Here is a 19,824-nt window from a genome sequence, read left to right as displayed (position 1 = left end):
CTTCAAATAATTTGTTCTGCAACCCAGGCTGAACAGCTGGCTTCATTGACTGTCTAAATTGGCACTAAGCTCTGTTAAATAGTAGTGGTGAGATTTCTGGTAGAGGGTGGTGTTTTTTAGTGTCTTATTGGTTAGTAGTAGAGATCTTGTATACAACTTCCAATCAGTCCTTACCAACAAATGAAATGTCTACTTTAAGAAAGCTAATGTTGGACATTCTGGCATATAGCATTTGGTTCTCTGAAGTGTGCTACTAGCCAATGCATTCAAGGAGTGTAGTTTGAAGATTGCTTTAGTGAAACAGTTGGGGCCAATTCACATTGGAAGTTGTATACACACATTTTGTGTGTTTGTTTTGAATAGGCTGTCAGCATGACAAAATGCATCTGCGTTATTTTTGCCAACGCCATGCAATACCGAAGCAAACATTAACATCTGCAACCTTGGTTCATATTGAGTTGCGTATTTCTGGGTGGATGTGTGTTTTTTAGAGCTTTCTGATGACGGCTGTTCCTATTGACTGAAACACATTGAGGCTTGATCGCGTCATCGCAACCTCACATCCGCCCGGAAGTACGATCACAGGGAACTGAGCCTCACCGCAACTCAGTGGCGTCCTGACTGACACTGACCGGATACCCCTGATTAAAAATACATGCTGATCACACCGGTTGCCAAGCATAGGCACCAGAAAATGTGAGTTTATCCCATTCTTTTTACCACATCCTTATTTTAAATAAATTACGGTTTTACACTATGGAAACCCCCCTCTGTCATTCTTTCTCCCTATCTATGGAGGACCATCTTAAACACAGCTGATCTGAATTAACCATCTAGGTGTTCCATATCCCCACAAAGCACAAGTGACCACTCTTGCCATAGGTGGTCAATTCAGAAGGGTGAGTGTACATTCATGTGGGGAACCTCTGTCTGCACACTGAATTGGAACACCTCTAATTTTGATAACCTAACCCTGCTTTAAACTTCTCCACAACTTTATCCCTGACCTATCTGGTGTGTTTCTTGGCCTTCATGATGCTGTTTGTTCACTAAGGTTCTCTAACAAATCTCTGAGGGCTTCACAGAACAGCTGTATTTATATTGAGATTAAATTACACACAGGTAGACTCTAACAAAAACCTTGTCAGCACAGAGCAACCCTTGAAATAACTTTCCAGTCTACGGGAACCCCTGCTAAAAATTACTATATCTACTCAACTCATGCTACATTAGTATGATAGTCAGTGGGAAAAATTCTCCTTACACGTGTGGCCATGGGAAGGAATTACCCTGTTACAAATAGCTAAAAAGATCAATGGTGTCAGTGTGAACTTATCTGAGAGGCAGAGATTATTAATTGCTCATTGAACCCCTAGAAACCTCTGGAGGAACACTAGGTTTCCATGGAACCCTGGTTGAGAAACCCTGGTGCGGAGGCTGGGCTTCTTACATGGCATGTTAATGAGGACAGGCACACTCTAAATTGCCATTGGCACCTGTTGCTCTCGATCATAGCCAGTGGGGAGAGAGCAGGGGACGGGATGAACCGTGCTTTGTGTGTCAATGGACACATGGAACCGGCTCAGAAGCTAGCACATACATGTGGCCCCAGAGCAAACAGCTTGCTCTGGGGGCACTCTGCAGGGGGAGGGACAAGGAGAGGAGGATCAGGGCTGCTCTGTGCAAAACCATTGCACAGAGCAGGCAAGTATAACATGCTTGTTATTTAATAAAATAAATTGTGCGTTTAGAATCATTTTAAGCCCCCGTTCACATCTGCACGATTTGACATGTCAAATCGCAGCCTATTGCCGGTAACGGCACTGTCCCAATCAGTGCGACACCGATTTCCAAAAGTACTTCCTGCACTACTTTTGGCGACTTCAGGGGCGATTGCAATAGACATTTGTGCATGAAGCCACACAGATGTGTTTCAAATCGCCCCCGAACTCGCACTGAAATGCGGGTTTGAAATCGTGCGAATTGAGCTAAACAAACACGATTTCAAACCCGCGTTCAGTGTGAACGAGGGCTTAATCTGCTAGTCCATTTAACGCTCCTCTACCCCCAGACTGACAAATGCAGCTGTCCAAATGTGCCCTCTGTGCTCCTCCTTCCGAGTGGGGGCACCCTATTACAATAGGTGTGTTAGATCACCAGGTAAAAACTGAAGGAAAAATGCCTAAAAAATAAAACAAATGCAACCACCTCATGTAATGATTGGTAAACTGCAATACAGTATATTCCAATTTGGATTTTGGGTTTATTACCGCACTCAGTGTCATAAACACTTGCTCACAGTCATCAAATTTTCAGTGCAGTGATATAAATGTGTTGTCAATGAGGTGACCACCCACATAAAGTTAAATCAGCTATTCTTAACAAGTGTTCCTCCAGAGGTTACTAAGGGTTCTTTGAGCTATGACTAATTGACCTCCCATTTAAGGGTGCCTGCATAATTTTGGGACCAGAACCAGCAGCATGATACCAATGATCTTTTTTTCTTTGTAAGGGGGCATGCTTCCCACTGACCGCCAATGTTACAGGTATTTTTCCCAATGACCCCTGATGAATTTTATTATTTTTTTTTTATACAAAGGATTAACCTAGGCCTGAAAATTATCTAAAAGGTTCCTAAAGTTAAACATGTTGAGAAATGCTGGGTATAGTGATCGTAGAGCTTTCGATTGTCATACTTGTCCCAATCCTCTTTTTCTGGGGTCTCCCGCTGAAGCTCCTGGCTCTTCCGCTTCGGCTAGTGCCCACCATGGAAAGACGCTTTCTATAGGGGCACTCGTGCAGGCTCACTCCCAGGGCACCCTGTCTGCGGTTATAGACAGTGTGGCTTGGCCCCACACCCTCCTCGCAGGATTTGATTGACAGCAGGGGGAGCCAATGCTGCTATCAATCTGCCCAGTGAGGAGGGAGAGAGCAGAGAGAGCCATTGCTCTCATGCACAGCACTGGTTTGAGATTGGGCTCAGGTAAGTATAAAAAGGGGCTGGGGGACATCCTATGGCACAGAAGGTTTTTTTACCTTAATGAATTAAGGCAAAAAAACTTAGTGGATGTAAACCCTCACAATATACCCAGTGAAGTGAACAGCCTAAGATGATACACAGATTAAACCAATCTCCCTACATAAGTTTTACTTGTATATGTGCTGTCTTCAACTTTCTAGACTGTTTAGAAAGTGAACATAGTGTTAGAATTTTCTCTTCCTGTTCCACCACTGGGAGTAGATTCTTAGCATACACTGTGTGACAGCTAATTGGAGGAAAGGCACACACCCCCTCACCACATAGGCAGAGGAAGGAAGAAATTTGCAGAGCTGTGCTGTGAATAGACCAGCTGTCTGCAAATTTATTTCTGTGCACCATCCCTGACACAAATTTCAGGCTGGTTTTATCTCAGTTGTCGGAGAGCTTGTCACAAGTTATCATGCTGAAGAACAGAACAGAAGAACCAAGCAGCAAAAAAAAAAAAACGGGAATTGGAGCTTTGGAGAGAGATAAGTAAACACTACAGATAGATGTCAAATTTTATGAATCGGATTTACATCGAATTTATTAAAGTGTTACTAAACCCAGGACCCTGCATTCACTATATCTGGTCTCCCACAGTACACAGAACATGGAAATGCAATAGGTTTAGTAAATATAAACTGCTTTTCTCATCAGCAGTTAGAGTAGTCTTGTGACTTCTATCAGTGTCTGGTTAAAGGTTGTAGGAGGAGTTTGCATTCTCCCATGATTGTCCTATTAGGATGCAGGACCCCCCCCCTGTGCTGATCACATGCCCTCTCACAAGAAAATGAGGAAAAATAAATGTCCCCTAGGATCAAACAGCTTTTTTACACAATGCAGAGGATTAACTCCTTAGGTTCCACAGTGAATATTATAAGCATCCTTTACTGCCTCTACAGACTGATTTTACTGTTGTGGGTTTAGTAACACTTTAAAGTGATACTAAACAGAGAATTGGCAATTGCCATAATTCGTTCACATAAATCATACATATCATGGCACTATATTTTGTTTGTTTTTTTAAAACCTTATTGCTGCAGCACTGTTATGTGGTCACGCGATCTTTCTCAGTTCTTTGGCATCTGCAGGGAAAGATCTTTAGGAGGAGCTTCTATTACTCTGCTGATGTATGCGCTCTACAGTGTGAGTCTGTGTCTAGCCAGCCATGATTGGTCCTGTGCCAGTCATATGACTGAATAAAAAAAAAAAAAACATTTTAGAAGAGCAATTCAAATTGGATTGTAAATATCAATCTCAAACAGTTTTACAGCTGCTATTAAATCTGCATTAGCATGGTGTAGTCAGAGATGACTGACACTAGCTTGCATTTTGTTCAGATGGCATCTGCATCCAAGGCTCTTTTTTATTTTACAGGTATTAGCAGTTACATTTTTCATGTTTAATACTGATTTATATTAAAACTAAGCATTTTTGTGAGTTTATTAATGCATGTAATCAATCGGCATAGTATATTCCACCCCCAATAGGAAGAGGAGGAAGGGGAGTGTCATTTACAATTGTGTATATGCCCACATGTGTGACTCTATAGTTACGTGGGCTGCACATATACAAAAAAAAATGAGGAAATTAGGGGCTCAGAGGGGAACTCAAATTGAGCATGCTTCATAGAGGACACTAGCTGGGCTACACAATCTCAGCCTACAGTGGGGACACAGATAAAATGGAAGGGATAACTGAAGGCAGGATCAACCAGGTATATTTCGCTCTACACAAAACAAATACTTTAGTGGCTTTGTGAGTGTACACACTCTGTTATATAGCATGTAATGAGAGTTTAAAGTGGTTCTAAAGTCAGGAAGCTTTTTATCTTAATGTATTCCAAGCATTAAGATAAAAAACCTTCCGTGTGCCCCCTCAGCCCCCCTAATATTTACCTGAGCCCATCTGGATCCAGCAATGTTGCACGAGAATCTCAGCTGTCTGGGACTCACCTCCTTATTGGCTGAGACAGCAGCAGGGAGCCATTGGCTCCTACTGGTGTCAGTCAAAGTCAGTGAGCCAATGAGGAGAGAGAGGGTGTAGGCAGGGGCGAGGACTAGCCGCGGGTCCATGTCTGAATGGACACACAGAGGCTCGGCTCGGGTGCCCCCATGGCAAACTGCTTGCTGTGAGGGTACTCGGCAGGAGGGAGGGGCCAGGAGCACTGGTGAGGGACCCAAAAAGAGGAAGATCTGGGCTGCTCTGTGCATAACTACTGCACAGAGCAGGTAAGTATAACATGTTTGTTATTTTTAAATGGAAAAAAAACAGAGACTTTAATGACACTTTAAGGCTTTAGAATCACTTAAAATGCATGTCTCCTATGTAGTTTACCTCTAATTGGCCTTGAGAAATGGAAGTGCATTGCAGTTTTTAAAGCTAGCTTGATGAGCATTTAATTTGTATACTGAAGTGTGTGGAGCAGTTTTTTTTAACTGTTTACACGAGGCCTGATGGAAGTCAGATCGTGACTGCATGTGCCACTTACCTTAATTTCCTGTGCACACCTTTATCTTTTTCTAAACATCTTTAGGGTTATTGATTTACAGATTCTCGAGTAGGCATGTTTTCAACAAGTTTAAATGTATTCTGAAAAGTAGCATACAAATATTATCTGACGTTGATGTGCACACATAAAAATGTGTTAAGCTAAAATCTATTTTTAGGAGATAGTTCACTTATGTTGCAAGCTATACTAATTGTGTTAATCATATGTAGGATGCATGGTCTAGTATTTAGGCTAGGACGCCTTTAAAAGTCCTTTTAATTGGTAAGGAGATCTTCAGATGGCCAGATGCTAATTATTATAGTTTAATTTTCAGGAAGGCTGATATATAATTTTTCTCTATAAATATCAGCAGCTTAATGAGAATAAATGTGCTCATGCATCAGTGTTTTGGTGACCTTGTCCGCTCCTGCACAGAGTGATATAGAGTGGGAATCCATCAATCCGCATTGTACATGTGTATAAACACTCTCAACGCTCCTCTTGTGATGAATTAACTTAATGTACTGTGTCTACTATTCCTGAGCATTTAATCATGCAGTGATAGCCAGCATTTTAAAAGCTACATTGAAATTCCGACGTGTCTTCTGTCCAGCGGCAGTTTTGCATACAAGGGGAGAAAGAGAGTTTCTGAGGTTTAGCTGAGGACAATGCTAAATGAATGTTACTGAAATTAGAAGTTGATCAGGTATCTGTTCTTTGTAGGTGTATGTTCTTAAATGTATACACTGAAAAATCAGGGTAGCAAAACAAGAATTCTCATGGCGTGATATCTACAAACTTCACATTTTGTAAAACCTGACTATGCCATGCTTCATCAACCATTGTGCTGACCTTTTTTCAAAGTATGTAAAATGGAATAAGAACACTCAATGTTACATGTGCTGACCATTTAGTATATACATATAATACTTTGTTTAACGTGGTGGGACATACTTTATATGCATGGTTTCCATACTTACTAACAGTCCCGGATTTGCGGGGACAGTGCCAATTTTTAGTCATCTCTCCTGCGACTTTTGTGTATCGGGTTGTGTCCCGGAATCGGGCCCTTTCATTATTGTGTACAGTCCCTCACTGTCTTCCCTGCATATAGCCTCTCACATATGGTGGGGTATGTTTATATTCTCTGGACCTGTGAGCAGCTGTGCAGACAATAATGGGGAGGGGAGTTGGGGGATGACAGAGGCAGGGTCTGTGCCAGCAGGTATGTTGGGGTATGTGATATGTGAGCAAACTTAACCCAGCATACCGGCTGGTGCAGACTCCGCCCCATCCCACTCCCTACTCTCATTGTCTACACAGCTGCTCGATGGCCTGGGCTTGTGGGGCTTGCTAGGCTTGGGATGCCCCCGGCCCTGGATATGTGTCTGGGGGTGTGTTCACTTCTTCCGGAGGGCTAGTCTTCTGTCATGCTCTTCTGCTCCCTCTTTTGTACTGCTTGACATCAGTGTAGAGGTGAGTCCAGTGTTCTGGATGGGGCCGCATAACTATCTGTACTGGGGGGGGGGGGGGGGGTTAAAGTGAGGGAGGACAACAGAAACAATGCTATTTTACAGATCAGGTAACAGTGTTGGAGGGTTTCTGGATTGTATACCAGGAAACAGTGGCGAAGGGGTGGGTATAGAACAGATTTTCTCAACTAGGGTTCTTCCAACAATTGCTAGGAGTTCCCTGAGCAATGAGACATTTCTACCTCTCTGATAAGTTCTCACTGACACCATTGTTCCTTTTTACTATCTGTGAGGTTGGAATTCTTTCCAATGACCACAAGTGTAAGGAGCATTCTTTTCACTGACCATCACACTTAATGTATCATGAGTTGTAGATATAGTCATTTTTATCAGGGGTTCCCTGCGATTGGAAATTTTATTTTAAGTGTTCCCCTGTGTTGAGGAAGGCTGGTATAGGAGGTCACAGTGCTGGGGGTATTAGGGGTACCACAATGCTAAAGGTATTGGTTGTATTTAGGGGGTGTCACTGTGCTAAGGGTTTTAAGATGGTTGGGCCAAAATGCTGTGTATATAGGTGGTTGTAGTGCTGGGAATATCAGCTGTCAAGGCCTCACAGTATTGAGAGTATCTGGGTTGCAAGGGAGTCACAGTGCTGGAGAGATCAGGGCTGTAGAGGGGCCACATTTCTGGAGGTATGGGGGGGGGGGGATCACAGTGTTTGGGGTATCTGGGTTGTAGAGGGGTCACAGTGTTGAAGGTACCTGGGGTGTGCTGAGGTCCCAGTGCTTGAGGGATCAAGGCTGTACAGGGGTCACTGAGCTGTGGGGTTTATAGGGTGCATAGGGTAACAGTGCTATGGTTATCTGGGTGGGAGGTCACAGTGCTGGTGGTATCTGGTATGTAGAGGGGTAACAGTGCTATGGGGTATAGAGGAGGTAATAGTGTGGGAGGTGTATCCAGGGTTTTTGGGGAGGTAACAGTGCTGGGGATATCTGGGGTGTAGAGTAGTTAAAATGCTGTGGATATCTGGGGCCCTTTCAGGCTATACAGGCTCCTGTGTCAAGGTTTCTTCTTTGATGTCTGTTGATCAGTGAATGTTTGTACATCTTCATCATATATCCTTTGTTCAAGCAGGACAAACAAGTGAATGAAGACATTTCCTTTTATATTTTTTTTTTTTTTGCTCTTTAAAGTGAACCTGTGCTCACATCATGCACTGAAGTATTTGCTTTTTTTGAACAGGCAGTATAAGCAAGGCTTCTCTGACCTCTGTATCTGTAAGCGTTGTGGAAAAATGTAATTTTCATAGTTCACAAGACAGCTATTGAAAGCGTCAAGGATATGTTCACCTTTCTAAAAACCGAATACATTTGCCTCTTTTTGCAGGTAAAAAAAAAATGTGCATTTATTTTTTTTTACTGATTGCGGGTGCACTCTAAAGCTCCTGCAGACTGTCTGAGTAGCTGTCTGCCCATACCTCAAATGGGCAGGCAGTTACTGAATGACAGGAGAAATCAATGAACTACCTAGAGCGCTCACCAGCTCCTTGGTAGTTCATTGAGAACTACAAGCTGTCAGTACTTGTAGTTCATTCATTTACAGAACTCTGTGAATAAATGATGCAGCCAGGTGGGCGGGGCCCAGCACGGCCACATTCTTTTCAAATTGTGATAGCGGGTATGGGGAGAAAATCCCCTGCCTGATGTCACAATTAGAAGGGGGATCAGAGAAAGGCTGCAGGAGCGGGAACGTGTTATGTGTTCCACCCTGCGTCGTTTTTCGATTTACAGCATGTGCATTGGCTGGGTGCCATTAAAATGAATTATGCTGCAGTGTACCTGCCAGAATATAGCAGTAGGCATCTGAGCCAGTGCAAAGTAAATCCTGCCGTTTCTAATCTCTTTCCCCCCTCTATAGACTTGAATGGCTGTGCACAGAAAATAAATAAATACAAGTATAGCGTATGGGCATAAGTAATAAATAGAACATTTCCAACCTCTTCCGTTGAGGGTCTCTGGAAGTGAAGAACGACACATTAAGCCTTTATTTACACCTGAGGGTTTTTTCACGCAATTCCTGAAACACGTTAGTACTCAAGATGATGAATCCTATTATGCTCAATTAGCCCACTCTCACCTGAAAGATGTTTTGTTTGTTGCCTGTTGCATAAAGATTAAAAAAGTACATGAGCTTGTTTGGGACAGAATCACAAGTTTTTGGCCTTGTAGATTTTATTGGGGGCACCTGAAAAATGGTTGAAATTTTTTTTTTTATATTGTGAAAGATAATGTTACCCAAGTAAATTGATACCCAGTATGTCACGCTTCCAAATTGCGCCTGCTCGTGGAATGGTGACAAACTTTTACCCTTAAAAATCTCCTTAACTGATGTTTAAAAATTTCTACAGGTTACCAGTTTTGAGTTACAGTGGAGGTCTAGGGCTAAAATTATTGCTCTCACTCTAACGATCGCGGCAATACCTCACATGTGTGGTTTGAACACCGTTTTCATATGCAGGCGCTACTCACGTATGCGTTTGCTTCTGCACGTGAGCTCGTCGGGACAAAAAAGTTGTTGTTTTTTTTTTCTTATAAATTTTACTTGTTATTTTTTATTTTGACACTGTCTTTTTAAAGAAAAAAAATTGGGTCACTTTTATTCCTATTACGTACAAGGAATGTAAAATTCAATAAAAAAAAAAGTCACTTGAAAAAAAAAAAAATTCCTTTAAAGAGGGAGTCCACCTAAAAAAAAATATTAAAAGCCAGCAGCTGCAAATTCTGCAGCTGCTGACTTTTAATAAATGGACACTTACCTGTCCTGGAGTCCAGCGATGTCGGCAGGCGAAGCCGATCAATCACTCAGCTCTCGGCTGCTGCCGCCGTCATTCTCTGTAGGGGAATCAGGAAGTGAAACGTTGCGGTTTCACTTCCCGGTTCCCTACTGCGCATGCGTCAGTTGTGCTGCACGTCTTAAGTTGCCCCTGCTATCTCCTGAGACCTGTGTGTTTCCCAGGAGACAGCGGGGGGGGGGGGGGGTGAGAAGGGGTGGGACTCCCGCGGGAGTCTATTCCAGGAAGTGGGTGCAAACACCTGTAGTTGGACAGGTATCTGCACCCCCCTCCCCCCTGAAAGGTGCCCATTGTGGCACCGGAGGGGGGGAGGAATCAGATGAGTGGAAGTTCCGCTTTAAAAGCTATGGGCGGAATTGATGCTTGACTTCACTTCTGCCCTCCCATGCTATGGAGCCGAGCGGGGGCCATCTTCCCCTCACTTGGCATCCACGGGAAAGGACGCAATCATCTCCGGTGGGTCCGGTAAGCGGTGGAGACGTCCGGAGCGTGGAGGGAGGGGGATGGGCACATCTCCTTTGCCACTGATAAAAGTTATCTTGCGGCGAGACCACTTTTGTCTCAAAGAGAAATGCACGGCGTTCCCAAAAATACCAGGGTTATGGCAGCTAGCTGCTGCCATAACAACGGTATTTAGCGTCAAAGTACCGACGTACGGGTTTGTCATTTTGCTTGAAGTGGTTAAAGAATACCTCCACTTTTGTTGAGAAAAAAAACACACCCCTCCTGATCTATGTACATTGCAGGGATTTTAACAAACTTTGATACAGATCCCTACCTCTTGTTATTCTGTAGAAATCCCTGTGTTTTTTTCTGTGTCCATGTGGAAAATAAATCTAATGTGAGTGGTTTCATAATTATCAATCAGCTGCTGCACCTGCAAGGTCTGCACTCCTGATTTCCTGTTGGGAGTATCTCACCAAAAATGAAATTTGTGTTGCAGGGGATGCCTGAAATCTGACTTGTATCTTAGTGATCCAATCACAGAAACAGGAAACTATGTTTCTGGGGGGTGTTCTGTACACATTCTGTGTACAGAATACCTCCAGGTAGCCATATTGCATTGCATTTTCCAGAAAAATTACAGAGCTGCACACTGAAAAGGGAAGGTCATTTTTCAAAACATTCAATCACAATATGACTTGTGTCGCAATTGTACAGTATATGCTATATATATATATTTTTTTGTATTTGCTTTTGTTTTTCCTACGAAAGTGGAGTTACCCTTTAAGTGTGAAAAGGGGGCTTAAAGTCCAAAGGCTCTTTTAGACCTCGTTCAGGTAAACTGGCACTTGGAGAGTTTGCGTCCAATTTGTATACAGCTGTAGCAGTGCTCCTCCATCCAGTGCTGTGGAATGCTACTCCATCCAGATGTGGCATTTAGTTGCAGACACCTTAGACTGGGAGAGGGAGAAGTAGCACTAACAGCTAGCCAACTGTGCTGCATTGTTCATGTTTAAAAAATAAATAAATAAATAAATAAATAAATAAATAAATAAATAAATAAATAAATAAATAAATAAATAAATAAATAAATAAAAAAGACATGCTGATAATAGAAGAGAATTAAGTTACAGAGAGCCCATAAGTGCATTGCTCCTCTTTCCTTATATCTTGTCCAAACTAGAAGCAGAGAAAAAAACAGGTAAAACAGTTACATTCTGTGCATTTAGGTGTTAGCTTAGAGTTTAGCTTTATGTAGTTAAGTGTGGGCCAGAGAGGTGTTGAACATGAAAGACCTCTTCTGCAAGTTCATTTTGGTAGAGAGAATTTTAATTTGCATATCCCCCACCCCCACCTGAGGTCTCCTAGATACTCTGCCATGTCCTGGGAACTTCTGAAACCTACAATGAAAGTCACTTAGTGGAGTCAGGTTTGATGCGTCCCAGTAATAAATTAGGGACTAGTGCGTTCTATAGGTGGAATGGGGTTTAACATACCAGTGCACTAAATACTGTACATATTTTAATAACCCAATTCAATTGTTGCACTGCACAATTGTCAACTTTTAGTGACACTTTGCTGACTTTTTTATGCCCCAGAATGCTTCTTGTAGTATTAGGGCCCTTTCACACAGACGTTTTTTCTGCGATTTTACCTTGCAAGAGTTTCCCTTTAAATCCTATGGCACTCTGAGTCTTCACATCACTGCGTTATGGATGCAGTGCGTTTTGAAAAGTCCTGCATGCTGTACTAAAAATGCAGCTCCCCATTGAAATGAATGGGAATTTCGGTAAAACACATCACGTTTTGCATTTTTGGTGCGTTTTTGAGTCATGTCCGGTTTTCACAGGTGCAGGCAACCCAAAAACGCATTAGAAACTCACAGGAAACGCATCTGAAACACAGCAAAAATCATGATTTTGCTACAGAGCAGTGTGAAAGGGGCCTTATAGGTGCATAGAGTGGTAGACAAAGTGGTTGATTTGCTACAGATGGAGAATGCAAAATCTGGTGCAGCTCTGCCTAGTAACTGATCCACTTCCAGGTATTTTTGTAAAAGCTTAAAGCGGAGGTCCGCCCACTGCTGCAATAATTAAAAGCCGATAGTTGCACATACTGCAGCTGCTGACTTTTAATAATAGGACGCTTACCTGTCCTGGAGTCCAGTGATGTTGGCACCGCAGCTGATGTTTCCATCAGCTGTTGGGTGCATGCCGCCTCCATTGCGAGTAAGGGAATCCAGCAGTGTAGCCTTATGGCTTCACGCCGGGAACCCTTCTCACATGCGTGAGGTGCTGCTCCTCTCTCCTACTGGCCCGGTGGCCCGGGGGAAGGAGGGAGGGAGGAGGAGGGAGCCCCGCAGTGATGAGGCTCACGGAAGTGGGGTCGGCATACCTGTGAAAGACAGGTATGCTGCCCAACCCGCCCCCCCCCCCCCCCAAAAGGTGGCAAATGTGGCACTGGAGGAGGGAAGGAGGAAAATGAGTGGAAGTTGGGTGGAACTCCGCTTTAAAGGCAGAAGGTTTTTTATGTTAATGCAATTTATGCATTAACATAAAAAAACATCTGTGTGCAGAAGCCCCCCTAACACTTACCTAAGCCCCCTCTCTATCCAGCGATGTCCATGAACGCCTTGGTCATACGGGACGATCCCTCCTGATTGCCTGAGACACAGCAGTGGCACCATTGGCTCCTGCTGCTGTCAATCAAACTCAGCTAATGAGGAGAGAGAGGGGCGGGGCCTAGACGCGGCTCCGTGTCCGAATGGACACACTTAGCTGAAGCTCGGCTCGGGTGCCCCCATAGGAAGCTGCTTGCTGTGGGGGCACTCAACAGGAGGGAGGGGCCAGGCGCTCCAGCCAAGGACCTGAGAAGAGGAGGATCCAGGCTGTCCTGTGCAAAACCATTGCACAGAGCAGGTAAGTATAACACGTTTGTTATTTTAATAGAAAAAAAAACGAGACTTTACAATCACTTTAACTGAACAAACTGAAGTAAGGCTGGTCATACATTATACAATTTCCTTATTCAATTTCCTTTAGATTTACCTTCAACTGTGTAGTACAAGGGCCTGCCTGATTGCATACAAATTAAAAGTGTTTAGGTTTGACCTTATATTATATGGTTTTGGTAAATCTAAAGAAAAATTGTACAAGAAAATTGTATAATGTATGGCCAGCCTTAGAAGCTAATTGGCTACCATGCACAACTGCAGCAGATTTTGTACTCTCCAGTTTTAGTAAATCAACCCCAAAGTGTCAAAGGAATTTACATATTTTTAAGAACAGCAACTGTGTACTTGTAAATTTGAGCCCTTACTCCGCATGTTTGCTGATATTTTGCTTAACTGTTATAAACAGCATTGAGCTTTTGTATTCTTGATCCAGAAATCAATTAATGTCACTGGAATTAGATTTATTTCTTTCCATCAGACATAATTATTATTTTTGAGTTTGATTTAATTCTATAATGAATGCATGACATGCCAGTACGATATTACAGCAGCAGATGCCTATGGCAACAAATTGGTCATGATTGAATAGTTCAGAGAGTCATATGCCAAATGACCAGATGTAATAAGCCAAACAGAGAAAATGCCTTTCACTATAACATGGTATGGTATTTTGCAGGCTGGTTATCAAATTACTCAACAAAGGCTTCCAATCGCAGTTAATGGGCTCCTTACATACCGCTATCCAACCGGAAAAAAACTGAATGATATGGTCACCAAGTGCGTCAGGATTAAACAGATCCAGCTGGAGCAAGATAGTGGTAAAAGTCTTCATGATGACTCTAGGAGGCAGACACTCATTGATCTAAACAGAGCAGGTAAGTGTTTACAGTAGTGTGGTGATCTGTATTTGTTTGAAGAGTTTGGCTCCATTTCACTGTTCATGTAGATTAGAATTAGGATTTACAAACGTCTAAAATACTAAGTAACTACTTGAACTACTTTAACCACCGACCGTGGGACAACGCAAATTGTGGATAGGAAAACATTCCTATCGTAACGCAATTCTTCTGCGTTAAAGAGAGGGAGGTTGAACCTCCCCTAAACGGAGCAGCACTTTAACAATCCTAAAAGCCTGTTTGTACATGGACATATTCAGTAGGCTTTTATAGGGTTGAATTTAGGAGCTTTGACAAAAATGCCTAATGGGGAGTACACACGGTCGGACTTATCGGCTACAAAAGTCCCATGGATGCCGACGGACCAAATCAGGCAGACAATCCGATCGTGTGTGAGCTTCCCCGGACTTTCAGCGGACTTTTCCAGTCGCAAATCCGACGGACTTTAGATTTGGAACTTGCTTCAAATCTTTACGTCGTAACTCCACCGGACCCAGAAATCCGCTCGTCTGTATGCTAGTCCGACGGACAAAAACCGACGCTAGGACAGCTATTGGCTACTGGCTATCAACTTCCTTATTTTAGTCCGGTGTACGTCATCACATACGAATTCGTCGGACTTTGGTGTGATCGTGTGTAGGCAAGTCTGATCGTTAGAAAGTCCGTTTAAAGTCCATCGAAAGTCTGTCGGACTTTTGTAGCCAAAAAGTCCGACCGTGTGTACGCCTCATAAAGCTCCTAAACTCAAGTTTAGGAGCTGCTAGTGTACATGGAGCCTTAGTGCTGGTTCACACAGGGGTGACCTGTCCATTCGGGCTCCATGCATTGCAATGGAACCATTCTAATATGAGCGACTCAAGTCGCTCTGACTTAGATAAAGGTTCCTGTATTACTTTGGGGCGAATTTGCGTTGACTTCTATACAGAAGTCGTTTTTCAAGCCACGCGGAAGTCGGCTTCAGAGACAGGTGACTTTGAAGCCGCCCCTGCGTGAACGGGCATGTAGCAGTATAAAGGGAGTGTAAAGAAAAACTATTTTGTAGTGCTGTTCAACAAACAAGGACTGTGCAAATATTAATAGCCCGGTAACCAACATATTTGACAAAGTTAAAGTGATTGTAAATCCTCACTTTGTATAACAACCCATTTAGTTTCAAATAGAAATGAAAGGTAAATCATTTTTGTATAAATAAAAAACGTATAAACACCTTTCTTTGAGCGTACATCACGGGGCACAGAGCCATAGTAATTACTATGTGGGTTATAGGCCACCTTCAGGTGCTGGACACTGGCACGCCCTAAACAGGAAGTTGCCTCCCTATATAACCCCCTCCCATACCGACAGTACCTCAGTTTTTTCGCCAGTGTCTAAGGTGTTTGTCACGAGTAAAGATGTGCTGTGCTGAGCTCCACTGGAGCAATCCTTGCTGGGGCTAGCTATGCAGCCGAATCCATTCAAAGTGTCTTTTTAGGCCGAACAGAATGGTACCTGGGCCTCATGTATGAAGAAACTAGGTTTTGACTGTAACGCTTCTCTTTTTAGAGAGCTGGACCCTGGGATCCAGAGCTTTGTTTTTTTCAGCCATAAAGTTTTTTCTGGCGGGGTGTTTTACGGGTCCAAGAGCGTGGGTTCCCCGAGGGTCCCTGGTTCCTGAAGATTTGGTAAACAGGAATGAATTCTGGACAGCCGCACTCGTAGATTAGCCTTGTTTATTAAGAAGATGCACATCAATTACAGGGTGACAGCAGACAGGAATAGAGCTGATGTTTCGCACTAACGTTAGTGCTTACTCATAGCTAACAAACTCACAATAGGAAATCGAATATATGCTGTTACTGGGTGTTAAACACATGTGGCTAAATGATTGGATGGAAACTCAAGCTCTTCTTGAAGGTTTGGTAACGGAACCCACCGTGAGGGGTGAAGATTGGGTCTGTTGGTTTTTACCATAGAAAACCATGCGGCGCGAAAGGTAAGTGGAGTTTTTCTAAGGAATTTTAAATTTTCTTATGAAATGTCTCCTTTAAGAAAAAAGTAAATGTTGTCATGCCAAAGAGTCACCACTGGGGGCTGTGGAGCACGTACCCTGTCATGCTTTCCTCAGAGTCACGCTGTGTCAGCATAAGCTTTTCCCCCGGCTAGCAGCTCAGACCTCCGGTAAGTTTGGGGGGGGTTTCCTCCACAGACACCCCCCACCTGGACTAAAAGCTCTCCCCCTCTCCCTGGAAAGGGATAAGCTAAAACGATCAGCGATGCCGCTCCGTTTTTCCGCCGCCTCCACACGGCGGCTTCTCTCAGGTCTCTTCCTTGCCACCCCTCCCTCACACACGTGCCGATCCTGTGGGATCGTAGGTCCCTGCTCGCACGGGAAAACTTACTTTTGAAAGAGAAAGGAGGGGGCACGATGTGACGGAGGAGGCTGGGCTTAGCGCTACATTGGCGTCCTCCAATGTGCAGCGCAGGAGTCTCTTTAAAAAACTCAATTTTTGCTGGCTGCAGATGCCGGAGGGACACAAGACCAAAAAGGGGCATGTAAGAGGTTTAATGACACAGGCATTGCTATTGACACATTTACTATTAGCATCAGGCTGAGCATTAATAGCAGCGACAGGGCTGGACTATTGCTTAAGCAGTGGATGCGATTTCTTTTGGTAGTACTTCAGCAGTTATGCATCGGGCTATGGTAGAAACACCCCAAAAAAGGGCTAAAAGGGTCTCCCTCAAGCTCTGAAAGCCTAAAACTCATCTCTGCAATGGCATCCTCCCCTGAGAGGAGGTGGCTGGTTAGAGTGAGCCATCAGGGGCCATGAAATGTTTACAACTGTTTACAACACTACAGCCCCTGACTATATTCCTCAGGTTAGCAGCTTTAATTGCATCCCAGGATGGGATAAAATGCGAGAGGTTCCCTTCCATTACCCAGGACCCTCAAACTGAGGATCTGGGGCAGTAGAAGATGTTTTCTCTCAGGGGACCATGAAGAGGCTGATGACTCCTCTTCTGAGGGGTCAAATGTGGTAGGATCAGCTTCACAATCTGAGATTGTGGGTGCAATTTCTTACTGAATTGGCCTGCTCAACATTTATGCTACCCTTAACTGAGTGTCCACTTCTTGTTTGGGTTCGCTAAGGCCTTCTCAAGCTGCGCATGCCTTTCCCGTCCATTCTTTGCTGGAAAGACTTATGTATTCTGAGTGGGATCACTCAGATAAGCATTTTTTTCCATCCTAAAAAAGTTTTTCACATTTTATCCCATGGAGGAAAAAATGTACTAAAGGTGGGAGATACCAGCAATTGACGCTGCTATATTTTCTGAATAAAAGTTTGACCGGCAGACAGTGCTCAAATTCTTAGGGATCCAACTGATAAAAAGTTGGAATTCCTATTAAAAAAAATATTGTTTCTCTAGCAGGTTGAGTGTCGCAGCCTGTGCTGACAGTAATTGGTATGTCAATCCTTGAGAGACCAATTTTAACAGGTGCTCAAGGTTATCCCTATTCAGCAGGCCCAGGATCTGGCAAGCTCCTAGTAGCTTTATGTTTGCAATAGACGCTATGAGAGATTCTATCTTCAGGCCTCACGCCTTTCGTATGTATAGAGTATAGAATACTATGGTTGAAAAGTTGGTCAGCCGAAGCGTCATGGAAAAAACTCCTGGCTAACTTTCCTTTCTGCGGTGAAACGGCTGTTTTGAGATAATACATCCAAAGATTTTCTAGGGGAAAGTACCCCTTTGCCATTTAAGAAAAGGAGTAAATATATTTAATTTAAACAAGCTCCTTATCCAGTGCCAGGGGCATCAGCCTCCAGGCAGTCACGACAGCTTCCACCGTCAAGTTCAAGAGGTAATCCTCAGGATCAACCCCAGGGACAAAAGAAGTCTTGGGGGAGGAAACCTACAAAAAAAATACTAAAGCCTCTTTATGAGGGGGCGCCCCCGCTTGCTCGAGTGGGGGAAGATTTCTGCAGTTCTCAAGGGTCTGGCAGAAAGAGTGTCGAGACAGATGGGTGGCTTCTTCAACAACTCTAGGGTACAAACTGGAGTTTCGAGAGTTCCCGTCTCCTTGTTTTTCTCAGATCAGACATTCCTAAAGATCCAGAAAAAAGAAGTCTATCTCTCTAGCATTGGACCATCTTTTGGCAAAAAGTGGTCATGATGGTCCCCATGAAAGAGCAGGGATTGGGGTTTTATTCAAACCTTTTTTCACGGCAAAACCAAATGGAGATGTCAAACCCATTCTGGATCTCAAGAATGTAAACCGGTTCCTGAATATCTGCTCTTTTTCTCATGGAGTCAATCCAATCAGTTGTCTCCATGCTACAAGTAGGATAACTTTTGACGTCAATCGACATCAAGGGTGCATACCTCCATGGGCCTATTTCCCCTCTCACTAGAAATATTTACTTTTTAAGGTAGAAATTCTTCATTTTCAGTTTGCAGCTCTGCTTTTCGTTCTAGCTATGGCACCTTGAATGTTTACAAAGGTTCTGGCCCCTCCTCTAGCCAGATTAAGGGCCCAAGGTATAACCATTATAGCTTACCTAGACGATCTGCTCTTGATAGATCAGTCGGTAGCCCGCTTAGACCAAAGTATGGTCACCACAGTCAACTAACTGGGATACCTAGGTTGAGTTCTCAACCTAGAGAAAGATCAGTGCCATAAAAGGAACTGATTCAGGTGGTCAAAGCAAAAAAGAATCCTTTGATTCGGCTTTGCATGAGGTTGTTGGGAAAGTTGGTGGCTTCAATCGAGGCCGTTCCTTATGCTCAGGTTCATTCGAGGCTGCTGCAAAACAGTATCCTATTGGCTTGGAACAAGAAGGTCCAAGCTTTAGATTTCCCAATGTGTCCAAAGGTGCGCTGGAGCCTCAGTTTGTGGTTGTTAACCAAAAATCTGCAAAAGGGAAAATCCTTCCTACCAGTTACCTGGAAAGTGGTAACAACATACGCCAACCTTTTTTAGTTTGGGGAGCAGGCCTGGAAGAGGCAACTGTCCAAGAAAAGTGGTCCAGATGAGAAATGACTTTGCCCATTAACATTCTAGAGATTCAGGCAGAACGCTTGGCCCTGAGGGCCTGGACGTTTAGTTTACAGAGCTGCCCTTTCAGGATCCAATCCAACAATGCCATGGCAGTGGCCTATATCAATCACCAAGGGGGCACAAGAAGTTATGCGGCTCAGAGAGAGGTGGATCATATCCTATCTTGGGCAGAAAACAATGTTCCTTGCCTATCGGCAGTTTTTCATTCTAGGAATAGAAAATTGGCAGGCGGTCTATTTGAGTCGCCAGCAGTTGTTCCCGGAAAAATGGTTCCTTCACCCCAATATCTTTCTGACAATAGGTCAAGGATGGGGGAACCCAGACGTAGATCTGTTTGCGTCCAGGTTCAACAAAGAGATTGACAACTTTGTGTTAAGAACAAAGGATCCGCTAGCATGCGGAACAGGTGCCTTGGTGTTCCCGTGAAATCAGTTTTACTGATTTATGCATTCCCTCCTTTTCTGCCTGCATCCACACTTCTTTGCAGGATCAGGCAGGAAGGGAACTCGGTAAATCTTGTGGCCCCGGCATGGTCCAGAAGATCTTGGTATGCAAAGATCATAAGGATGGCGGTAGGAGTCCCATTGACTACCACCATGTCCAGACCTTCTTTCTCAAGGTCCAGTATTGCATCTTACCTTTTAAACGCTAAAT

At 43.6% G+C, this 19,824-nt stretch overlaps 1 protein-coding gene across 4 annotated transcripts in view; it reads left to right on the top strand.

The window, feature by feature from the left end:
- The window catches only part of GATB (glutamyl-tRNA amidotransferase subunit B), a 209,308-nt gene that overhangs the window by 102,204 nt on the left and 87,280 nt on the right, over positions 1–19,824 (top strand). For all 4 annotated transcript variants that reach the window (XM_073605024.1, XM_073605015.1, XM_073605009.1 and 1 more), the window contains one exon: positions 13,910–14,108. In XM_073605024.1, coding sequence (XP_073461125.1) covers positions 13,910–14,108 — 199 coding nt within the window. The remainder of the gene's footprint in view (positions 1–13,909; positions 14,109–19,824) is intronic.

This window comes from Aquarana catesbeiana, linkage group LG01 (assembly GCF_042186555.1).
Source record: "Aquarana catesbeiana isolate 2022-GZ linkage group LG01, ASM4218655v1, whole genome shotgun sequence".
In the NCBI taxonomy this organism is placed as follows: domain Eukaryota; kingdom Metazoa; phylum Chordata; class Amphibia; order Anura; family Ranidae; genus Aquarana; species Aquarana catesbeiana.
This window is presented reverse-complemented; position numbering and strand designations above follow the sequence as displayed.